The 23,181-nt window shown below is 40.3% G+C and overlaps 1 protein-coding gene across 2 annotated transcripts; it reads left to right on the top strand.

Annotated features, from left to right (window-relative positions):
- The first annotated feature begins 10,246 nt into the window (after positions 1-10,246).
- On the top strand, positions 10,247-21,441 carry LOC127526189 (protein shisa-like-1a). 2 transcript variants are annotated; one of them, XM_051920851.1, is made up of 4 exons: positions 10,247-10,347; positions 10,847-10,991; positions 11,139-11,358; positions 20,282-21,441. In XM_051920851.1, exons 2-4 carry the CDS (start codon positions 10,874-10,876, stop codon positions 20,625-20,627), a joined length of 684 nt encoding a protein of 227 aa, XP_051776811.1. In that variant the 5' UTR covers positions 10,247-10,347; positions 10,847-10,873; the 3' UTR covers positions 20,628-21,441. The 2 variants fall into 2 exon arrangements, with proteins under 2 accessions (XP_051776811.1, XP_051776813.1); XM_051920853.1 differs by lacking the exon at positions 10,247-10,347 and adding an exon at positions 10,627-10,705.
- The last annotated feature ends 1,740 nt before the right edge of the window (positions 21,442-23,181 follow it).

Below are 23,181 nucleotides of genomic sequence, written 5' to 3'. Positions count from 1 at the left end.
TCAATGGGTGCTATCACCTTATGACCATTTTCAACCATCACGCCAGTGCAAGGAAGGGACATGGAATTGGCCGTGAAACAATACCTCTCACCTCTCGCCCAACTGCAGTCGATTGGCTTGCCGAAGAGAGGTACTGTGGTTCACCTCCTCAGACCTGCAACAGCGATGAAGGGATGTGCGCTCCTCCTTTGGTTTTTCCAATGACTCTGTCTCATAGTGGAAAGGCTTAGGGATGGCACAATGTCCTGTCTGGGACTTGTAGTGATCAAAAGGCTGTTCCTAGAATTCAACTTGCGAGGCCACCTAATGCCACTCAAGGGCTACAATGAGGTCATTAATGGATTTATATTCCAGCCACCGGGCAAGGTAATTTGGGAGGGTGTTTACCAGGAGGTCAGAGGTGACTATTTCTACTATCCTTTTTGGGCTATTGGTCTCTGGCTGTAGCCAACGCCCGACTCTGCCCTAGAGTTCAAATACTTGGGAGCAAGTTGGCCGCTCTGGGTCATAACTTCACTTCCTACAAGTCCTCACCTGCTATTCCAGACCAATGCTGTACCTCAGCCTTTAGTTGATCGTAATTCACAATGGCCTGTTTGTCAAGGTCTTAATAAGTCTATTGAGCTGGTCCCTTCAAGAACAGCATGTGTGCCACTCCACACGCTCCCAGTGATTACAGGTAGCCGTATGCTTGAATATCAAAAAACAGGTCTGAATATCATCACCAGTTTTTAATGGCAACAATACATGGGACAGACCCATCAGTTGTTCCTGCTGGATGGTGACACGTGTTCGGCTTTGTACCTCGGCCTGTTGTTCTCCCACCTGGACCTTTAGTTTCCATTGCCATGGCCTGAAGTAGGGCCACCACTTCAACTTACTTTTTTTGTACTTTCTTAGCTATCTCTCCTACTTTTGTTATGTTGATTTTCTCATTTCTTATTCTGACCTTTTTTATAACTGCACACATCCATCTCAACATTCTAATTTCTGCTATGTTCTGCTCCCTTTACTGCATATGTCTCTGCTCAATATATCACTGCTGGTCTTACCACCATCTTTTTTACCCTACCTTTAACCTTTGCCTTAATTCGTCAGCTACACAATACTTCTGACACCTTCTTCCAATTTGTTGAATTCATACTATACTCTGTGGATTTTCTCTACTTCCAATTTCCCATATTGGTAGCAAACATAGATCCTAAGTATATAAATACTGTATATCCATTCTTTTCAATAGATCTCCCTGCAGGATAACTTCTGAATCCTAATCATAATTAAATCTTACATATTCTTTTTTTTTAAATTTTATTAATTTTATTGTAATCATTTATACAAATCGATCAATTTTTACAAAAAATAAGATTGAAAAACAAGTTGACCCCCACCCCTGAGAGAGAGAGAGCATGGTCAATGGGGTAAAACTTAAATTGATGACTTTCATAGGCCAGTAGAGATGAATGGAGAGGAAAAAGAAATGCGGAGATAATTACTTCCTCTGTGCTTTAAGAGCTTATTCTAAAATTTTATTGATTATATCCTGCCAGGTTTTAAAAAAATTCTGTACAGATCCTTTAATTGAATATTTGATTTTTTTTCCAATTTCAAATAGTATAAAACATTGGTTACCCACTGACATAAAAGAGGAGAGTTAGGATTCTTCCAGTTTAGCAAAATAAGTCTGCGTGCCAAAAGTGTAGTGAATGCAATCACCATTTGTTTGTCCTTCTCCAATTTAAACCCATCTGGAAGAAAACCAAACACAGCTGTTAATGGGTTAGGAGGGATTGTGACACCAAGGCTGTCTGAGAGCCACTTAAAAATTGTGGTCCAAAATGATGTTAATTTGGCGCAGACTCAAAACATGTGACCCAGTGAGGCTGGGACTTGATTGCAGTGTTCGCAGGTTGGATCTTGCCCTGGAAACATTTTGGACAGTTTTAGGCAAGACAAATGTGCTCGATATATAATTTTGAGTTGAATAATTGCATGCTTTGCGCATATGTAGCTCGAGTGAATTCTCTGCATTGCTACTTTCCACTCCCTTTCTGATATATTGATTAAGAAATCTTTTTTCCATTGTCCACTCAGATCTTTGAAAGGGAGGGACTATAAAATAATTTTATATATTGCAGAGATGGTATCTAAGTCCTCGAAGTTGAGCAATATCGGTCCACAATAGAAATAAAATACTGCAGTACTTCTTTATATTCCTTGCTTTCTACCCCAAAAAGTACAAGTTATAGCCAATATACTAAAAACCCAATTGTGCTTGATTCACTCAGAATATGGAACCAATGTAGGAAGTACTTCAAGATAGAGAAGCTTGTATCTGTGGCACCTCTGCACGAGAACCACCTTTTTCACCCCCTCTCAAACTTACGCAGTGTTTAATGTCTGGAAAACATTTGGGATTAAATCACATAAAGATCTGTACATAGATAACGTCTTCGCAACTTACGAACAATATTACACTCCAAATGTAACTTTCCAGTAACGCATTTCTTTCACTACCTCCAAATTAGAAACTTTGTTAAACAAAACCTGCCCAATTTTCCTCACCTTCCACCTACCTCTATTCTGGAAAAAATATTGATCAGTTTCAAAGACTCAGACAGCACTTCTCTAATACTGTATATAAACACTTTTTACAGTCCCTCCTTTTCAAAGATCCCAGAGTACAGTGGGAAAAGGATTTCTCACTCAACATCTCAGAAACGGAATGGAAGACAGCCATGCACAGAATTCACTTGAGCTCCATATGAGCAAAGCATACAGTTATTCAATTTAAAATTATATATTGAGCACATCTGACTCATTTAAAATTGTCCAAAATGTTTCCAGGGTAAGATCCAACCGGCGAACATTGCAATTGAACTCCAGCCTCACCAGGCCACATGTTTTGGGCCTGCACCAAATTAACATCATTTTGGACCAAAATCTTTAAATGCCTATCCGACAGCCTTGGTGTCACAATCCCTCCTAATCCACTAACAGCTGTGTTTGATGTACTTCCAGATGGGTTTAAAGTGGAGAAGGACAAACCAACTGTAATTGCCTTTACTACACTATTGGCACGTAGACTTATCTTCCTCAACTGGAAGAATCCTAACCCACCTCTTATGTAGAGAGGCATCTAGTGAGATAGCATCCATCAGGTGCAAGCAGCAGTAGAAACAGAATAGTGAATAAATACAGTAAATAACTAGCTGCTGATAAAGCTAGTTTTCGTAGGAAGAAGGAAGTAGTGTGTAAAAGATTTTACTTGATAGAATAGTTCTTAGTCCTCAGAAATGTTGCCACAATAAAGAGGGTAATAGTGTAATGGTTCATTATTAGGAAGGAGTACAAATGGTGTAAGTGGAGAACTTCAAAATAAGGAAGTAATAGGAGGGAAACAAAGTAAGGAAACAGACAAGGAAAAGTAGTAAAGTTTAATAACTTCAAAATATGACATATAGGAGGCAGTTGAAGGGAAAAAGTATTACAAGAGCTTTAGGAGCCTGAAGGTGTAAAGTTGCTGTACCATGTCTTTAATCTTTTACTTTATTAAATATAATAATTTAAGTTTAATAATTCATATTTAATAAAAAAAGTTGAGCAGTTTAGTAATCCAAAGCCGAATTTCAATAATGAGTCCAATGCAATGCAAGTTCTATTGAATGGCAGATTTTTTGGAGGATGAATTGGTGGAGTCATCCTTGAAGGATATGTCTGCAGGAGATACCAGCTCATCCAGGACTTCAAGCTCAGATTAATTCAGCTAGAGAAGGAGTTTGCTGGCCTGTGTTACAGTAGAAAATTGGTGGACCCAGCCGAGATGCCCTTTATGGAGATAGTGCATACCCCTAGGGTGGTGCAGGAGGATACTCCAGACTAGATAGTGAGAGATAGATGGGTCCCAGTAGGACATAGCCATAAAGCAAAGGGTATATACTGTCCAGGGGCATCATCCCCAGAACTGGAAGTGTGAAATTGTTTTCAGCAACATGCAGAGCTGGTAAGTGCCTCTGAAAACTCTGAGGTGCTAGGCTGGCATGTGGACCTCTAATGGGCTACCTCAAAGCCAGTCCCCAAGAAGAGAGAGGTTGTGGTAGTGGGGGACTTAATTGTTTGAGGGACTGAAATGCAGGTTTGCTCCATAGACAGAGTGTCTCACACATTGTGTTGCCTTCTTTGTGCACATGGTGGGAGAACCCCCTCAAAGGGTGGATCCTGTTGTCATTGTCCATGTATGAACAAATGACGTAGATAAGGGTAGGCTATCACTTCTGCAATCCAAATTTAAAGAGTTAGGCGCCAGACTGAGAAGCAGAACTGAAAGGGTAGTCTTCTATGAACTTTTGCCTGTGCCACGCACCAGTCCAGGTAAGATTGAGGAGATTAGAAGACTTAATGCATGGCTCAAATGTTGGTGTAAGATGTAAAAATATAGGCTTATAGGGCATTAGGACTTCTTTTAGAACAAATGGGACCTGTTCTGACACATCTGGTAACATTTGAACCGGAGGGGTACCAGTTTGTTGAGGAGGTCTATGAGTAGGTCAGTTGAGAAATGTTCAAACTAGGGAATGGGAGGCAGAGAGTTTAGGACATGCCAGGTTTACAATGGTACATGAAGGGATGATCAATAGTGTAAAAACAAATATGCATATTAACGTAAATTTTACCCAAAGTTTAAGTGCAAAAGCAAAATAAATAACACAATAAAAATAGCTTGCCTGAATGTTAGGAGTATCAAAAATAAAACAAATAAGTTGTAGTTGTATGTAGCTGAACATAATTATGATATTATAGCAATAACAGAAACCTGGCTGTTATATATGTAAAACAAATATTAAATGCAAGTCTTTTTCAATTAGATGATAAGCCATATTCTTATCAAGGCCATCTTTATTTGTCTGGAAAGCATTAGGGAAAGAGACCCACGAATGCAGACAACAACTTCAATGTGTATATTTTATGTAATATTAATATTTTACTTAATATATTAAAAAGGCCAGTTTAGAGGGGGCCATTATAGTCATGGGGGACTTTAACTACCTGATTATTAACTGGGTTAACATTGCCAATAGCAAAATACAAGAGAAGGAGTTTATAGATGTAGTTAGTGACTGATTTTTAACACAGTATGCTAAATCACCAACATGATGGAAACCTTGTCTAGATTTCATATTTTCTAATAATCAGAATAAAATTCAGGGTATTGAGGTGATTGAACCACTAGGGTCAAGTGACCATAATATACTACAGTTCTCAGCATTTTGGCAGAGTGTGGATGCAAAGACAAAAACTGTTAAGTTTAACTTTGGTATTGCAAAGTTTAAAAAGATGTAGCAAAGTCTAAGATGGATGAGCTGGGGTAAGCCTTTAAATGTAGAAATAGCCAATGAGCAGTGGAACAGGTTTAAAAATGTGTTACATATAATGCAGGACAAGTACATCCCAGAATTTGGAATAAGTAGGAGATAAAAAAAACCTCTCCACAAAAATATGCTTATAAAGTGTTCACATATGAGGAAGTGGATAACCTCCCAGGGGTAAAAAGGACTACTAAGGAGGTACTGAGTGATTTGGAAATTGTAAAGGAAGAAGTACTGCTCAGATTAAACAGGCTGAAACAAAACAAATCAGAAGGACCAGACAGTGATAGGGTAGATCCAAGTAACTTTAGGCCAGTAAGCTTAAAGTGCCTCACAGGTAAATTCACAGAAGGAATAATTAGGAAAACCTTGAGCAACACATGACAAGAGTTTTACTGAACAGTCATCAAGGGCTCAAATGAGGGGAGTTGTGTTTTACTAACATTCTGAAATTCTATGAGAAAGCAACAAAATGATACAATCAGAGTGGTACATAAGGTATTATTTATCTTTAACTTCAAAAAACATTTGATAATGTGTCACATGAGAGGTTGGGAATCGAGTCCAAAAGAAGTGGGAGTTCAGGGTGTAGTGCGTAGATGAGTGCAGAACTGGCTTACACACAAGAAGCTGAGGGTTATGATGCAAGGAATCTTCTCAGTATTGGCTGATATTAAGAGTGGTGTCCCACAGGGGTCAGTGCTAGGGCTGCTGCTATTTTTAATATATATATGGTCTGGATAGAAATATAAATAACAAGCTGGTTACGTTTGTAGATGATACCAACCTAGGTGGATTGACAGATAATCTAGAATCCATTGAATCATTTGTCACACACGTGTGAATAGGAGGCAGCTGAAGGGCTTGGAGAATAATCGTAACACATCTGCCCAGGGGATGGCGGGGTACACTAACGATCTTTCTAAGTTCCCTTCAGACCTTTCCTGGGAAATCCCACCAGGAGCCACTGCCTCGACTCGGGACACGCCACTTCAGGTCCTGGCCCCGAGGACAACATCACTTCCCCCAGACTATAAAGCCTCACTCCCTTCCTCTGGAATTCAGTTCTGTTTTGGACTCTTGTAAACATTACTCGCTACCAAACCTTTTACTTTTGCAGCCAGGAACACATTATATGGGTGGCTGCCCCAAACCTTTATAATGTCTCGGGTCTCTTCTTGTCACACATTACAGAGCAACTTGAACAGCACACAGGCTTGGGCAGATTTGTGACAGATGAAATTTAAAGTAAGTAAATGTAAAGTGTTACATGTAGAAAGTAAAAATGTTCGATTTGAATACACAATGGGAAGTCTGAAAAGTGGAAGTTCACTTCATGAAAAGGATTTGGTCGTCACTATAAACTTCCAGATGCTGTTTAGAAGCCATTAAGAAGGCTAACAGAATGTTAGATTATATAGAATGATGTGTAGAGTACAAGTCCAAGGAGGTTGTGCTAAAGCTTTATTACGCACTGTTAAGACCTCCTCTGGAGTATTGTGTACAGTTTTGGTCTCCAGACTACAAAAAGACATAGTAGCACTAGAAAAAAAATCCAGAGAAGAGCAACTAGGCTGATTCCATAAGAGAAGGGGGTGAATTATGAGTAAAGATTAAAAGAGCTGAGCCTTTTACGTTTAAGCAATAGATAGGGGATTAAGAGGTGACATGGCTGAAGTGATTAAAATTATGAAGGGAATTTAGTACTGTCACATACGTGTGATTAGGGGACAACCAAAGGGCCTGAATAAATGTAGTTCCACACTGAACCAGTGGGTGGTGAAGTGCGTTAATTCTCTCTCTCAGTTCCTTGCAGACCGTTCTCGGGAAATCCCATCCTATTCTGGGGCAGCCAACAATGTCACTTCCGGTTCTGGTCCTGATGATATCACTTCCCCTGCGAGCATTTAAAAACCACCATCTTAAGACAATAGTCAGTTCTGTTTTGGACTCCATTGTGAGAACATGTCATTGCTTTTGGACAGATTTTGCAGCCGGGAAATATTATATCGGTGGCTGCCCCAAACCTTCCCGATGTCTCTGGATCATTCTTGTTACAGTGGCGTAATCAGCAGGATGGAAGTATCCCAGAAGAAAACGGGATCGGACCTGAATTATGAACAGGTGGGAGAGTACCGGGGCTGAGTTTTCGGGTGAGGGGTTCGTCCCGGACTTTGGAAAGAACCAGTGCAGACTCCGCTCCCTTTGTCTAGTTCTGGGCCACATAGAATGCATGGGGAGAGTGTCGACGGGACACACAGAAGTGGGCTGGTATCTTTGGGTTAAGCGATAGGGACTTATTATTCCTTCTCGGATGAGAGGGCCGTCCTCCCCGCCGGGGCAAAGGCCTCAGAGAAAGGTAGGGATTCCCCAGACCAGCAGGTGAGGTTTTTGTGGACCTGGAAACTGGATTCTGAGAGATCTTCCCGAGAGCAGGTTGATGCTCTTTGCGAAAAGGTGGCGGAGTGGTTAAATTCCTCTGAGTGCTCCACCTTTCAAATAGTAAAAAAAGGTGGCCTGCTTTATTTTTTTGAATAATATACTTGAGCATTTCACCCAGCCAGTCTGGGGGGAATTCACTTGTATGGACGAGCTCATCAGGCTCGTAGAAACCACCAGGACAGCCTTACAGTCTGAGAGAGCAGAATGGTCCTTTAGCAGACACTATGGAGATTACATCCCTACTAGACTGCTCCCTTGACACAAGCCAGAGTTTGCGCCGAAGTCCCTGGATCCGCAGGTGCGCCGCTCACTTGGGGACGAGGTGGGATGCAAGTGGAGAGGGAGAGGTGGATTGTGCGCACTTTCAAACCCCCTGTCAATGCCTCATATGGGAGTGATAATTGTTAATGGATAAAGTAAAAGCCCTATTTGATTCCAGCAGCAACATCTCTATTGTTGACCGCCGGTACGTACTGCTGCGACAATGGATAAATGTAAAGACCAGTATAACTTGTGTACACAGAGATATCCGATACTATAAAACTGCCCGATGTTTCATCAGCCAGGGAGGACTGGAAAGAAAAATCCCCGTAGTGCTCCTCCCAAAATCCCCTTTTGCTGTGATTCTAGGGTGAGGCTGGTCTGATATTAAAAGCGGTGAAGTAGTATTCACTCCCGATACTAATTTGGGCCTAGTAACAGTCGGAAATAATATGTTGCAGGTTGTTTCCATGCCGTGTACTCAGCAGGAGGAGAGTGATGTGGGAAACCAAGAGGTGGATGGGGAGGTTTCTGGTCCGTCGCAGACCGTTACGTCAACAGAGTGCGTCTCAATGGATCGGGATGACTCCCTGCCTCTTGAGGTCAGACCAGACCCTCTCTCTGAACTAAGTTTTCAATTTAGACAAACGCCAGCCTCGTTTAAAAGGGAGCAATGGAATGATGACTCCCTGAAATTTGCAAAGAATGCAGTGATAATAGTTAATGGCCAATGCACCCATCACCCCATGCCACAGGGCCCCCACTTTGTTATTGAAAATGATTTGTTACTGTATATCGGGTCAGTGAACATGAGGGGGAGGTATGGAAGTTGTTGCTGATTCCACAAACCTTCCGGTGGCAGGTTTGTGAGGAAGCACCTCCTGGGCACCGAGAAAACATTAGAGCGTATCAAGCTCCGATTTTATTGGTCGGGAATTAACGAGGAGGTTCACCGCTTTTGTATCTCTTGCCCAGAGTGTCAACTGTGGCAGGTTCCTAGGAGGGACCGTGCTCCTCTCATTCCCCTTCCTTTAATTGATGTCCCATTTAATAGAATAAGGGTTGATATCGTGGGACCCTTGGAACCCTCAGCCCGAGGACATAAATATATATTAGTCCTCGTGGATTATGCAATCCAATATCCAGAAGCTGTTCCGTTGCGCTCAGCTACTTCCAAAGGCATTGCATGGGAACTGGTAGGGGTCTTTGCATGATTCTGCATCCCTTACCGTGATTAGGGAACAACCAAAGGGCCTGAATAAATGTAGTTCCACGCCAAACCAGGGGGTGGCGAAGTGCACTAATTCTCTCTCTCAATTCCTTGCAGACCATTCTCAGGAAATCCCGCCCTATTCTGGGGCAGCCAACATCGTCACTTCCGGTCCCGGTCCCAATGACATCACTTCCCCTGCGAGCATTTAAAAGCCACCATCTTAAGACAATAGTCAGTTCTGATTTGGACTCCATTGTGTGAACATGTCTTTGTTTCTGGACACATTTTGCTGCCGGGAAATATTATACAGGTGGCTGCCCCAAACCTTCCCAATGCCTCTGGGTCATTCTTGTTACAGTACGTAAAGTGGATCGAGATTGTTACTTTAAAATGTGTTCAACAAAAATACAGGGATGCAGTTGGAAACTTGTTAAGGGTAAATTTCACACAAACATTAGGAGTTTTTTCTTTACACAGAGAGCCACAGACACAGAGTTGCCTATTAACCTAACATGAACATCTTTACGATGTAAAGTAACAAAAAAAAAGGGGGGAGGAGAAAAGCCTATGCTGACATGATAAGAACATGGAGGCTCCTCAGACTGTAGTTGAGACGGAACTTAATGCAAGTCTCTTGGAACTGTGAAGTAACTGCATAAATGAAATCTTTATAAACTCATATACAGCATGTAATTTAAAGTTACTTAGTGGTCCAAAAACATAATATTTTAAGTATATCTGAAGTACCAGCCAGAAGTTAAGCTCTCTGTAAAGGATGCCAGCGCATCCACTAGCAAAAGCAGCAATTCAAAAACTCCTCGACATGAATGTGCAAGACAGGCAAATGACTTTTAGTTGTGTGAGAACAGCTCCTTATTTTTAAATGACTCCCCAAGGATGACTGAACCTCCATGGACCCATTACAGCATCTGCTCAACCAAATGCGAATGGAAGAACTTTGCAGAAGCACAAGCAGAGAAAGCAGGTTACCTCAGGGAGTAACCAGGCGTGTGTTGTGTTCAAAACAAGAACCATCTCTTTTTTAGAAAACAGTAAAATCCATTTCAGGTATTGTAAGACTTTCTTTTTGAGCTTCTTTGTTTCTTCTTGTTTTATTGTTGGGCTTCAGTCTTCATTTTTGATTTCCCTCTGTCAAATACGCTTACCTTATTTTCCTTTCATTAGCAGCCTTTAACAAGCATGCATATAAACTTTTAAATGTATTCCTAGTTTAATGTCTATATTACTGTATACTGTATTTCTTCATTTGAGTATATGTACAGTATATGTGTTGCATTAAGTTTTATATTACTGTAAATATGTGCATTGCCAGAGAGAAGCAAAATATAAGAAGAGAATTGTGGCATTCTCTTGTTAATGAGGCAGGTCTACTGAATATCAACAACAGGAAAAACAAAAACCTATTGTGAGTACCAACTGTATTCAAAGGCTCTTTTCTTAAAAATAATGTGAGTAGTCCTTTTTAAAATGAAATAAAATTTCCTTCATCCTACTAAAAATACTTAAAGCTAATAGTTTGTTTATAATTGATTTGAATTGTTCCTAGATTGAGCGTAAGTGCTGAGATGCTTCTATGCTTCTATGGGCTTCTGCGCTGTTGAATCGTGTTCCTGCCTCAGCCACCATATATCACATGTTTGGAGGGATGCAAACTCACTGGGCTTTTGCATGGATTGTGCTCCTGTTCTCTGGTAGGCGATGACCTTTTTATTTATCCTTCATTTTACACAGAACATAAAGATCCAACTTTGCTTATCTATTGTCATATTATTTTAGATAGAAACTTTATTTCTCTACCCTATTGTATAGCACTGATGTTTTAACTTGCCTCCCTTTAGTGAATCTTTCTTGCTGCAGTATGCTGTGCGAGGGGTACTGGGATCTTCAAAGACAACATCACTCAGGGTTTTACTGTCCCCGCCTGACTGATCCTACAGGATTAACTTATTGCTGCCACCAAGGAAACCATTCCCTAAAGTACTGCTGCAACCAATCAGAGTTCTTAAAGATGGACTTTCATAATCTTGCACAGAATAACACTTCTAAACGTGCTGACAGGTAAGCAACAGTATAATTAAAGAGCCATTCAAACTACTTAATATTCTCAACAGCAAATGACAATATGTTCAAAGAAATGCTCCACTTAAAAATTATATTTTTTAAATATTACTTACCCCATGTACTTTCTAGTGATGGTCGAGAAACAAGTTAATCTAATGTTTTCATGCAGAGAGATAAAAGTTCATGATATAATTCAAGTCAGTAGTTAGCAATATTGTACAATGGCATATGATGTGAAAAGACCCATGGAGAGAGAGAGAATATATATATATATATATATATATATATATATATATATATATATATATATATATATATATATATATATATATATATATATATATATATATATATATATATATATATATTGTCAGAATAAAGACACAAAGTGATCAGGAAGGTTTGGGGCACCCTTCCATATGATATATCTTGGCTGCAAAATGGTTTAACCCTTTAACCGCCAACTCCCTAAATATTCCCCACGCCAGGTGAAATCTGAACAATTTTCGTTTTTTTACTTTTTTACATTTTTTTTACATTTTTTACATTTATTCAAGCAGTATTGACCACTAAATGTTGTGCAAGTTCTAGAAATGGGCAAACACATAATAAAACACAAAATGTACCTTTTCTCAGGTGTCCACAACAATAAACTTTCATCAACTGTAACTGACGGTCCTGGCATGTAGGGCAACTGAAATGCTTCAAATAAATGGTCAATCAAAGGACGTAGCTTGAACAAGCGGTCGCGGTTTGGATCTTTCTTATCTGGCTCATTTCTGTTGTCATTCAAATGAAAGAATTTCAGCAGCAAAGAGAATCGGTTACGTGTCATGATAGCTGCAAAAATAGGTGTTGCATACATAGGATCTGTAGACCAGTACATCTCAATATCTGGTTTTCTGATTATTCCCATCAACATCAAAATCCCAATGAATTTTTTCATTTCGTTTTCATCAGTGTCTACCCAAGCACGAACACGGGAATGTGGAGATAAATTGGGATTTTTCTCAATAAACTGTGCTGCATACAGATTTGTCTGATGAGCAAAATGTCTGATCAAATCAGGTGACACAAACAGCTCATAAAACTGCTCAGCAGTGTAATTGTTTACATCAACAGTAAAGCCACACGTTGCCTCAAACGGATGCAGAAAAGGTAGTTCACCTCGGGCAGCAGTCCAGTTGAGATGCTGGGGATACACCCACTCATCGCCGTCATCCGATGCGCCGTCATTCACAGTATCATGCAGCGCACGTTGCTGATCATCATTGTCGCTAAAATCTTCTTCAGAACTGCTACAATCATGATCAGAATTATTGTCCAAAATCGCCTGCAAAACCTCACTTGAGTCAGTTTACGTTTCGCCATATTCACAGCTTTCACTTTCGAATCACATCACATGATCGGCCAATACAAGCGCAGAGTTGTCGAAATACAACGTAGTAATAATACCCACGCCAAACTGTCAGTTGTACTACGCGCCAGGCATTCACATAACCACAGGCAAATGTGCCGGATAATTCCGGCAGTAAGGCGTGAGCATTAAAGCTACGATGCCGGATATATCCGGCAGAGGGTGGTTAAGGGGTTAAATAATTGTGATATGTTCACAAGTCGGAGTCCAAAACAGAACTGAAGTCTTTGGTGGCTTTATAGGCTGGTTAAGGAAGTGACGTCATCTCTAGGGCTGGAACCGGAAGTGGTGTCATCCGGTCCAGAATTGATGTCATCAGTGGTGCCAGAACCTGGTGGGATTTCCCGAGAGTGGTCTGCAAGGAATCGAGAGAGATAGTTAATGCATCCCGCCTCCCCCTGGTTTGTCATGGAATTAATGTTACATAGGCCCTTTAGCTGTCTCCTACTCACACGTGTGTGACAAAATATATATATTGTCACACACGTGCTATTAGGGGACAACTAAAGGGCTTGAATAAATGTAATTCCATGCCGGACCAGGGGGTGGCGATGTGCACTAATTCTCTCAATTCTTTGCAGACCATTCTCGGGAAGTTCCACCCGGTTCTGGGGCAACCAACGACGTCGCTTCCCATTCCGTCCCTGATGACATCACATCCTCTACGTGCATTTAAAGGCCACCATCTTAAAGCAGCTGTCAGTTCTGTTTTGGACTCAGTCGTGTGAACATGTCTGTTCTATTTAATCAATTTTGCAGCCAGGAAATATTATATGGGTGGCTGCCCCAACCTTCCCGATGACTCTTGGTCATTCTTATGACAATATATAAAGCCCGGGGTCCTAGACACTATTGAAATTGTCAGAAATAAAACAGAAATGTACAGATGTCAGGTAATTGAAATGAACTACTCTGGGTATCTCTCTCCAAGGAGGATTCGTTTTGCCGATGTGCTCGCATCGCTTGTGCATTAGTGGCGGAAGGAAAAGTAAAAGGGATACCATTGTGCCAATGTTAGCAGCTAAGCAACTTTGTCTTTCTTTGGAGGTTTCGTTTTGCCAATGTGCTCACCTTGCTTGTGTATTAGCGGCGGGAGGAAAAGTAAAAAGGATACCATTTTGCTGAAGTTAGAGGCTAAGCAACTTTGTCTTTCTTTTGAGGTTTTGTTTTGCTGGCATGCTGGCCCCGCTTGTGTTATTAGTGGCTAAGTGAGTTTCTGTTTCCTAGGAAGTGGAGCCCTTACCCTGACTCTACCACTCACATCCAGGCCAGACAGACACACACACTTCCACGCATAGACATTTATATATAAGATATATATCAATTTACTCATATTGCACATTCCACATGTCAGTTATTCAGTCATGTGCTCAAAATGTGTAATAAGTTTTTTGCTAAAATATTGTTGAATGGATACTTTTAGAAAAAGTATCACACATCATAAACAGGAGACTAAAGCTTCCATGAGATTTTCTTTTTGAATTAAGACAAGATTCTTGACCAATAAATGAGTGTACATTTATTTGGTTTTGGCCTTCAGAGCCTGACAAGGTTTATTGTTAATTAACTGACTTGATATACTGTACCTGGGTGTGGATGTACCCTGAGCATACTCTGCAGTTGAGTGTCATCTCTTTCAGATTTGCTTCCTGCCAAATATTACCTTCTGTACTGTATGTCCCACCTTCCCATTAACCTGTACTGAATTTAGTGTTCAAACTAGGTTTATTAAAATATAGTAAAAAACAGAATCTTGTTTAGAGCATAAAATGTAAATAAGAATGTCATTGAACGTGTGACAAAATTGCAGTTGAAGTTGAAAATTCAAATTATTAACCAGTAGGGTAAAATTAATCATAAAACAGTATTAGTTTATAACATGCTGGACTGAATGCAAATGAATTTGGTATTATTGCAATTATTAAATCAACCTAAGGAAAATCAACATGTGGTGATAAGTATAATTGTAGTATTGTGTCCCTACCTGAAAGCAGCACCTAAAGTTCAGTGCCTTCACAGAAAATATTTCACTTTTCTCATATTTTGGTGTGTTGCAGCTGTATGCTAAAAATGTTTGAATTCATTTTTCCCCTCATCAAGCAACTCTTGATATCCATAAATGACAATGTAAAAACAGCATGTTAGGATTTTTTGGAAATTTATTAAAAATAAGAAAACTGAAATGCCAAATTGACACAAGTATTCATACCCTTTGCTATGACACTTGAAATTTGGATCAGGTGCATCCCATTCTATTGGTCATCATTCGGATGTTTGTACACCTTGTTTGGTGTCCTACACCTGTAGTCAATTCGGTTGATTGCACATGAATAGGAAAGGTATGAACATGTACAGTATATAGAAGGACCTAGAGATGACAGTGTGTATCAGAGCAAAAACCATGAGGTTAAAGGAACTGCTTGCAGGGCTTAGAGACAGACCTGTGGCATGGCACAGATCTGGGGAAGACTATTAACAAATATCTGAAGTATTGAAGGTTCTCAAGAGTACACTGACATACATGATTCTTAAACAGAATATTTTTAGAACAGCCACAACTTTTCCTAGAGCTGGCTTCCTGGCCGAGCTGAGCAACTGGGAGTTGAAGGGTCTTAGTAAGAGAAGTGAACAAGAACCCAATAGCTACTCTGGGTGAACTCCAGAGAACCTGTGTGAAGATGGGAAACTTTCAGAAGGACAACCACCACTGCAGTACTCCATTAATCTGGGCTTTATGGCAGAGTGGCCATACGATACATGAAAGCCTGCCTGGACTTTACAAAAAGGCACCTAAAGGGCTCTCAGACTATGAGATTATGATGAAATCAAGAGTGAAATGCTTTGCCTCAATTATAAGCATCATGTCTGGAGGAAATCAGGCATTGCTCATCACCTGCACAATAAGAGTGAAGTGTGGGCATGGTATATTCATGCTGTGGGGTTGTTTCTCAGAGGTAGGGACTCGGAGGCTAGTCAGGGTTAAGGGAAAGTTGAACTGAGCTTTTCCTAATGTTCCAGTGTGCTCTGGACCTTGACTGGGCTGAATGCTCACTTTCCAACAAGCACAAAGCAGAGACAACAAAGAAGTGACTTAGGGGTAATTTTTGGAATGTTCTTGAGTGGCCTTGCCATAGCACATACCTGAATCCAATTGAACAACCCTGGAAAAACCTAGAAATAGCTGACCACTGACAGTCTTCATTCACCCTGACAAAACTTGAGAAGATCTGCAGAGAAGAATGGCAGAAAACCCCCAAATCCAGGTGTCTGAAGCTTATTGTGTCATATCTAAGAAGACTGCAGACTATAATTGCTGCCAAAGGTGCTTCAAAACAGTACTGAGTAAAGAGTTTGAATACTGTACTTGTGCCAGTGTGATATTTAAGTTTTTATTTTTAATAAATTTCCAAAAAAAATTAATATTCCTTAAGCTTTGTCATTCTGGGGTATTAAGTGTTCCTTGATGAGGGAAAAATGAATTTAAATGATTTTAACACAAGGCTGCAACACAGAAAAATGTAAAAAGTGAAGATGTCTGAATGATTACTGAAGGCACTGTAAATATGATTAAATTTTTCAAGAATAATTTAAAACTACTGCCAATTGTTATTGGTTAAAAAAATGGAGGTGAGCTTCAATGTTTTAAATAATCTGCAGAAAAAATACATATGTTTAAATAAAGGCTAACCACAATACTTTTTTGGTATAATGTATAATTGCCTTATCATATACTGATTCCTCTTAATACTCTTCCATGCCAAAGGGACTATAGTCTTTCCCAAATGTATTGAGCACAAGAAAAAGTCACTAAAAAATAACTAAAAAAAATCACAGCCTTATCAACTCTAATCAGTGTTCCATCATTTTAGAAACTGCCGGCAGGCCTAATACCTGGAGAAATACTGTAGCTGAATGCCACTTGTTCAAACACCTTGCAAAATTTTCTGAAATACTAATACAAAGAATAGTTTTGTGTTAAAGTACATGAGGATATGTAATGATAAGACCAAATTAACACACAATGAAGTATATATAATAAAATTCCTCCATTTTATTTGTCTGAGTCAGGGTCTTTGGGCATAAAGCAGGGACCATCCCATAGGGCACCACTTCATCTCTCTCCCTTTCATGTCTGGCCAGTTTAGACTGACCAATTAACCTAACATACGTGCCTTTTGAAAGCTGGGAGGTAAAACCATGCAGACATGGAGAGGGCATGCAAACTTCACAAACATGGTGCCTGTAAGGGTTAACAGCTTTAAGCCATTTTTTGTCAGAGAAAAGAAGATACATAGGCTGTTGTATAATTACCATGGAAATGTTCTGACTGTAAACTAAATGTTCTGTACAAGATACACATTTAAGTAATTTCCCCAAATATTAAACCAAACTTAATTTGTATAAAATAAAATGAGGGAACTACAAATAAAACTAAGGAATTGATGCCTTGGGGAAATTCCTTCAAATTGCAATGCCTAAGACAAGTCAAAAAACCTTGAATCAGAATATGTTATCTTACCCATCCAATGCAAAGATTATTTTGTTGCCTTTAGTACACAGTGAGTGCAAACAATGCCTCTACATCATCCCTGTGATTGCACCATAGATCTCTTCACAGGTGCTCCTTTACACATGGGGAAAATATATCTATTGTCTAAAACAAAACCTAAAAAACACATGTATTAGAACTTCTAGCAGTACCACTGGGGATGGGATTTTCTCGGATTAAGAACAAAACCACTTTTAAAAATAATTTTCCACTTCCTCAATAACTTTACTTACTTATCAAGTCACTTGTGCAATTATCTTTACAATCTATTAAGCAATCTTAATCTTGTTGGATTTGGGGTGGGGGAGTGGGGAGGGCAATCGAATGCAAATGAAGATCAGGTCAGGTTTAGGTTGGGGAGCATACAATGCTACAGCATGTTGCCACACTTACCACATGATGAAACAGCTCGGGATCCTGGTTGGCAACTTCTCAGGCAGACATGCGGTCCAGTCCCACAGCCTGGAAATGACCATCTGTCTGTCGCAGCCAGATATTACATGGGCATACCCTTGATCTGGTTCAGCCACTTGGGTCATTAGCAATGAGAATCCTGCAAGCCAGATCACCCTCGGAGAATTGCACCACATGGCCGTAGGGCCATAACTGCTTCTCCCTCACAATGCAGGTAATGTGCCTAATTTGAGACGCCATGAGTAACCGCTCATTCTACACAATGTCAAACCAGCGGTACCCAAGGATTCTCTAAAGAGACACAGTACCAAAGGACTCCAGTCTATGTCTCAGGTCACTGGATAGTGTCCATATCTCACAACCATATAGCAAAACAGGGAGCACCAGAACTCTAAAGACTTGGACCTTCATCCTTTTGTAGACATATTGGGAGTGCCACACACCCCTTTCCAGTGACCTCATGACCCCCCCATGCTCTCCCAATCCGTCTACTGACTTCATAGGAAGAGTCACCAGAGACATGAATGTCACTGCCAAGGTAAGTAAACCTCTCAACAAGATCAACATTCTGTCCGCAGACAGACACACTGCCGATGGCTGTGCCCAAGAGGTCATTAAAGGCCTGGATCTTGGTTTTTATCCAGGACACTCGCAAGCCCAGACACTTAGACTCCTTGATCATTCTCTTGAGAGCCCCAATCAAATGCTTCATTGACTCAGCGAAGATCACTGCATCGTCAGCAAAGTTAAGATCAGTGACTCTTTCTTCACCAATAAATGCCCCATAGCCACTGAACCCCATGACCCTGCGTAACACCAAGAATTGAACAGAGTAAGAGCAAGAACACACCACTGACGAACCCTAGAATATACTGGGAAAAATGCAAAAGTTCTGCCTCCACTGTGCACAGAACTCACAGTACCAGTGTATGGGCCAGCCATGATATCCAGCAACTTTGGGGGCATCCTGCAAAGTCTCAGGATGCCCCACAGGACAGCTTGATCAACTGAGTCAAATGTTTTCCGAAAATTGACAAAGGCTCCAAAGAAACTCTGCCGATATTCATGTTTGAGCTCCATAAGAACCCTCAGTGCCAGAGTGTGGTCGATAGTAGACTTCTTAGGCATAAAATTAGACTGCTCCGGACGCTAGTAGGTGAGCAAGTGATCATGGATCCTATTGAGGACTACCCTATCAAGGACATTACCTGGCACTGAGAGCGGTGTTAACCCCCTGTAATCACCACAATCCAGGCAATCACCCTTCCCTTTCCAGATAGGAACAACAAATACCATTGTCTAGTTAGCTGGGATGACGCCTGTCTCCCAAATGGAAGCAAAGTTTGCTTGCAATGCAAGGAGGACATCCTTACCACCAGCCTGGAGAATATCACCTCAGATACCACAGATCTCTGTGGTGCTTTGGAGGCATTGTGCAGGGAGAAAATCATTAAAAAATATCTTCTTGGTGCATTTACCCTGTGTCCAGAATGTCTGTCTGTTGGGTTTAAGGGGCAACAGCGACCCCTAGCGTCCACACTGTCCACTAATTAATTATTGAACCATGGCCAATTGACAATGGAGGAGTGGAAAACAAAATCGTCAATCAGCAGCATCCCTGGAGAAAATAAAACTCTGATTTTACAGTAAGAAAGAAAGTCAAACACAGACACAGTCCTGGAAAGCCTGCTTGTCACCCGCCCCCTCCTGGACGTTTTACCGTAGAGTCTGTGATGAGCCATCCAGTGTGACGAATGAATCTTTCCATCCGAAGACTCCAGGGCTCCCAGTATCTGAGGTGAAGTTTCCTTGGGCATGAGAACAACTTGGCAGTAAAGCAGGGACACTAAGTGCCACATCAAGGTACAAAAAAGAGAAACATAACAGTGGGGGGCACACTTACAGACACACCACCCCTCAGTATTATGAGACCAATTAAGAATCACCAGATAACCTGAAAGGAGTGTCTTTGAAGGAATACCAAAGTACCTGAAGTAAAACCCACACAGGAATAAGTTGAATGTAAACTTCCTCATAATTTTGGAATTCCATAGTCCTTCCATTTTGAAAGTTAATGACAGAGTTAGCCATTCTTGTGTTGCTACAGATTTCATAGAGGAATCTTCCTATTTTTAAATGATGGTTTCAGAAGACAATACCATGTGTTAAAGTTACTTATAAAATATAATTACTTTCACATTATAACTTGCAAAACAATCTTGCATATTATGTAAATCATGCTCATAAATTCCTGAATTACTCAGTTCACATTTCCTAACAATGGGCAATATTATGTTCAAATTAATATCAGAAACAATATTTTTCCAGTATCATTCTAATCTTATCCAGTTAAGTCTTTCTGGCAAAGCCATGAGTTCACTAGTTACTGTATCTCTGAGCTACACTAATTTAAACCCATGAGTTACAACACTTTTATGTGCATGTCATATGATTATTGATTTTCCCATTAATGGCAGGATTAGAAATCATAACCAGAGTATGTATTGTGTTTAATGCAGTTGTTTCCATATTTCTTGCAGCTGGCCTTTCTCCCTCCTGGCTGTGGGACTCTATGGGATTTTGGTTCTCACTCTGATGATAGTGGACTATCTCTGGTTCTGCAAGCTTTATGGCTTGACAGTGTTTGGTGCTATCAGGAAACATCTGCCCTGCATTCACTGGGTCTCCAATATCCTACAGCATCGAGGTTCCTATGGCAACAGAAAGCCACAAATATATGAGCAGCAGAGCTCTCCATCTCTCCATAGTGATTGGGAGCACAGATCATTGGGTCGGAGTTTCCATGGAGACCAGAACACAGAAGTCACGCAACTGGACTCTGATTTAAACAGTGAAAGAACAGAATGTGATATTGTATGGCCTTGAGAACAGCAGTTAAAACTCCATTTTAGCAGAATGGCAGCATGAGCAGTTCATTTGAATGTATCAGGTTATGTTTTAGCAATAATTCTGAGAGATTTTGGATGTTAAATTAAATTTAAATTTAAGCTGTCATCTAAATGATTTCAGGAAGCACTCCTAAAAGAAAACTGCATCTCTTCTTCTAATTCTTTCGGCTGCTCCCAATAGGGGCTGCCACAGCAGATCATCTTGTTCCATTTCTTCCTGTCCTCTGCATCTTGCTCTATCACATCCATCACCTGCATGTCTCACCACATCCATAAACCTTCTCTAAGGCCTTCCTCTTTTCCTCTCACCTCCAACCTTAGCATCCTTTTCCCAATATACCCAGCATTCCCCTCTACACAAGTCCAAATCAGCAAAATCTCGCCTCTCTGACTTTATCTCCAAACTATCCAACCTGAGCCGACCCCCTGATGTACTCATTTCTAATCCTATCCATCCTTGTCACACCCAATTCAAATCTTAACATCTTTAACTCTGCCACCTCCAGCTCTGTCTCTTATTTTTTGGTCAGTGCCACCATCTCCAACCTATATAATATAGTGGGGCTCACTATCATCTTGTAGACCTTTCCTTTCACTTTTGCTGGTCCCCATCTGTAAAAGAAAACTGCATTTGAGTTGCATATTTAGCATCCATTCTCCATAAATATTAACTGCTTATATACGTAAAATCAGCTTTTACTTTAAGTTTTCTGTTAGAATTTGGTACATGTTAAATTTTCAGTATTTGCATTTAGGAAAATATCTTACATAAAAAGTTTTACTGTATATGACATTTATTCACCATATGTTGTAACTGTTATCTTAAGGCCCATTAAGGTAAATTTCTTCAATAACTGATATCCAAACAATGTACAGTATACAATATAGTATGCACCAGTAAAGTAGATACTCAAGCAGTGTGGTGTGATTGCATGATGATTAAGGCAGTGGCCCGTAAATCTTAATCCTACTGTTGTAATCGTTGCCTCTAGTTCATTGTGTGGCCCTGAACAAGTCACTTAACCATCAGTTGTCAAATAAAACAAATAAATACAAACACACGTACGTACAGTACGTACATAATACTATTTCTCGATACTGATTATTAAAATTATAGTGGTGCATAACAGTGGGAAAGTATTACATAAAATAAAAGGTTGTCTCATTGGAATGATTGGCTGGTTAAGTGACTTGCTCAGGGTCTCACAGACAGCCAATGTTACGAGACTGCACAAGGAATCTCTTAATGTGTTGTACAGCAGCTAACACCCAGTTCTTCATTGTCTGTAGAGCATTTTACCATGTGCAGGAAAGGTGGGCCACTCTCATCAAGCAGTCTGCACATTTATGAAAGTCTTACAAAGTGGCCAGAGCTCCCTCTCCAAAACAAAGGATGTAAACAAGGCAGCAGATCAGTCCACTGCCTTGTCCCTATGCCTTTATACATATTAGAGCATATACAATTAGAGCATAGGAAAGTTAGTGACTTTGCCAGGATTACACAGAGAGAGTCAAGAGTAGGAAATGAGTGAGCAAACTTGAGGTTTAGAGTCCAGTACAACCAATACTACACTACACTAGTAACTTTACATATACAGTGCCCTCCATAATGTTTGGGACAAAGACACAGTTTCCTTGACTTACCTCGACTGCCCCACAATTTATAATAACAAATCAAACGATTCAGACATAATTAAAGTGCACATTTCATTTTATTTGCATACAGTTCAGTCACAACATATAGAAAATACAGGATTTTTTATACTTGGTCCCCCCAATTTCAGTACTCCATAATGTTTGGGACATAGCAATGGTGGATATATTCATACAGCCATATTTAGAATTTTGTTGCTTATCCCTTCCAAGCAATGATCGCTTGAAGTCTGTGATTGACAGACATCACCAGGCGCTGAGTATCTTCTCTGGTGATGCTCTGCAAAACCTCTATTGCAGCCATCTTCAGCCCTGCTTGTTTTCTCTTCAGCATATAGAAGACATGTTCATTTGGATTTAAATCAGGTGACAGGCTTGGCCATTCAAGACTTTCCATTTATTAGTGCTGACCTAGCAGTATGTTTGGAGTCTTTATCTTGTTGTAGGATGAACTGTCATCCAATGACTTTAAAGGCATTTACTGGAACTTGAGTAGATACGATTTTTCTATAAACCTCAAACCTCATTGTGACACTGTCGTCAACAGTTACATCATCAGTGAAGATAAGCGTACCAGTACCTTGTGGGAGCCATACACGCCCAAGCCCTAACACTCCAACCACAATGTTTAACAGATAAGGTGGTATGCTTTGGACCTTGAGCAGTTCCTTTTCATCTCCACACTTATTTGCCATTACTCTGATACAGGCTCATCTTAGTCTCGTCTGTCTACAATACCTTTTACCAGAATTCTGCAGGCGGTTTAAGTGCTTCTTCACAACTATTATTTGCCCATCCTGTTTGTGTGGCTAACTAATGGATAACATCTTATAGTGTGGCCTCTGTATTTCTGTATATAAAGTATTCTATGGATAGAA

Source organism: Erpetoichthys calabaricus, chromosome 17, assembly GCF_900747795.2.
Source record: "Erpetoichthys calabaricus chromosome 17, fErpCal1.3, whole genome shotgun sequence".
In the NCBI taxonomy this organism is placed as follows: Eukaryota; Metazoa; Chordata; class Cladistia; order Polypteriformes; family Polypteridae; genus Erpetoichthys; species Erpetoichthys calabaricus.
The sequence above is the reverse complement of the archived record's forward strand: the minus strand, read 5'-3'. Positions and strand labels throughout refer to the sequence as shown.

What these genes read in the sequence shown, in the direction of transcription:
- LOC127526189 (XM_051920851.1), top strand. Translation starts at nt 10,874, where the DNA reads ATGCTTCTATGGGCTTCTGCGCTGTTGAATCGTGTTCCTGCCTCAGCC. An exon ending in GATTGTGCTCCTGTTCTCTG is followed by an intron (nt 10,992 to 11,138) that starts GTAGGCGATGAC and finishes GCCTCCCTTTAG; the next exon opens with TGAATCTTTCTTGCTGCAGT. An exon ending in ACTTCTAAACGTGCTGACAG is followed by an intron (nt 11,359 to 20,281) that starts GTAAGCAACAGT and finishes TATTTCTTGCAG; the next exon opens with CTGGCCTTTCTCCCTCCTGG.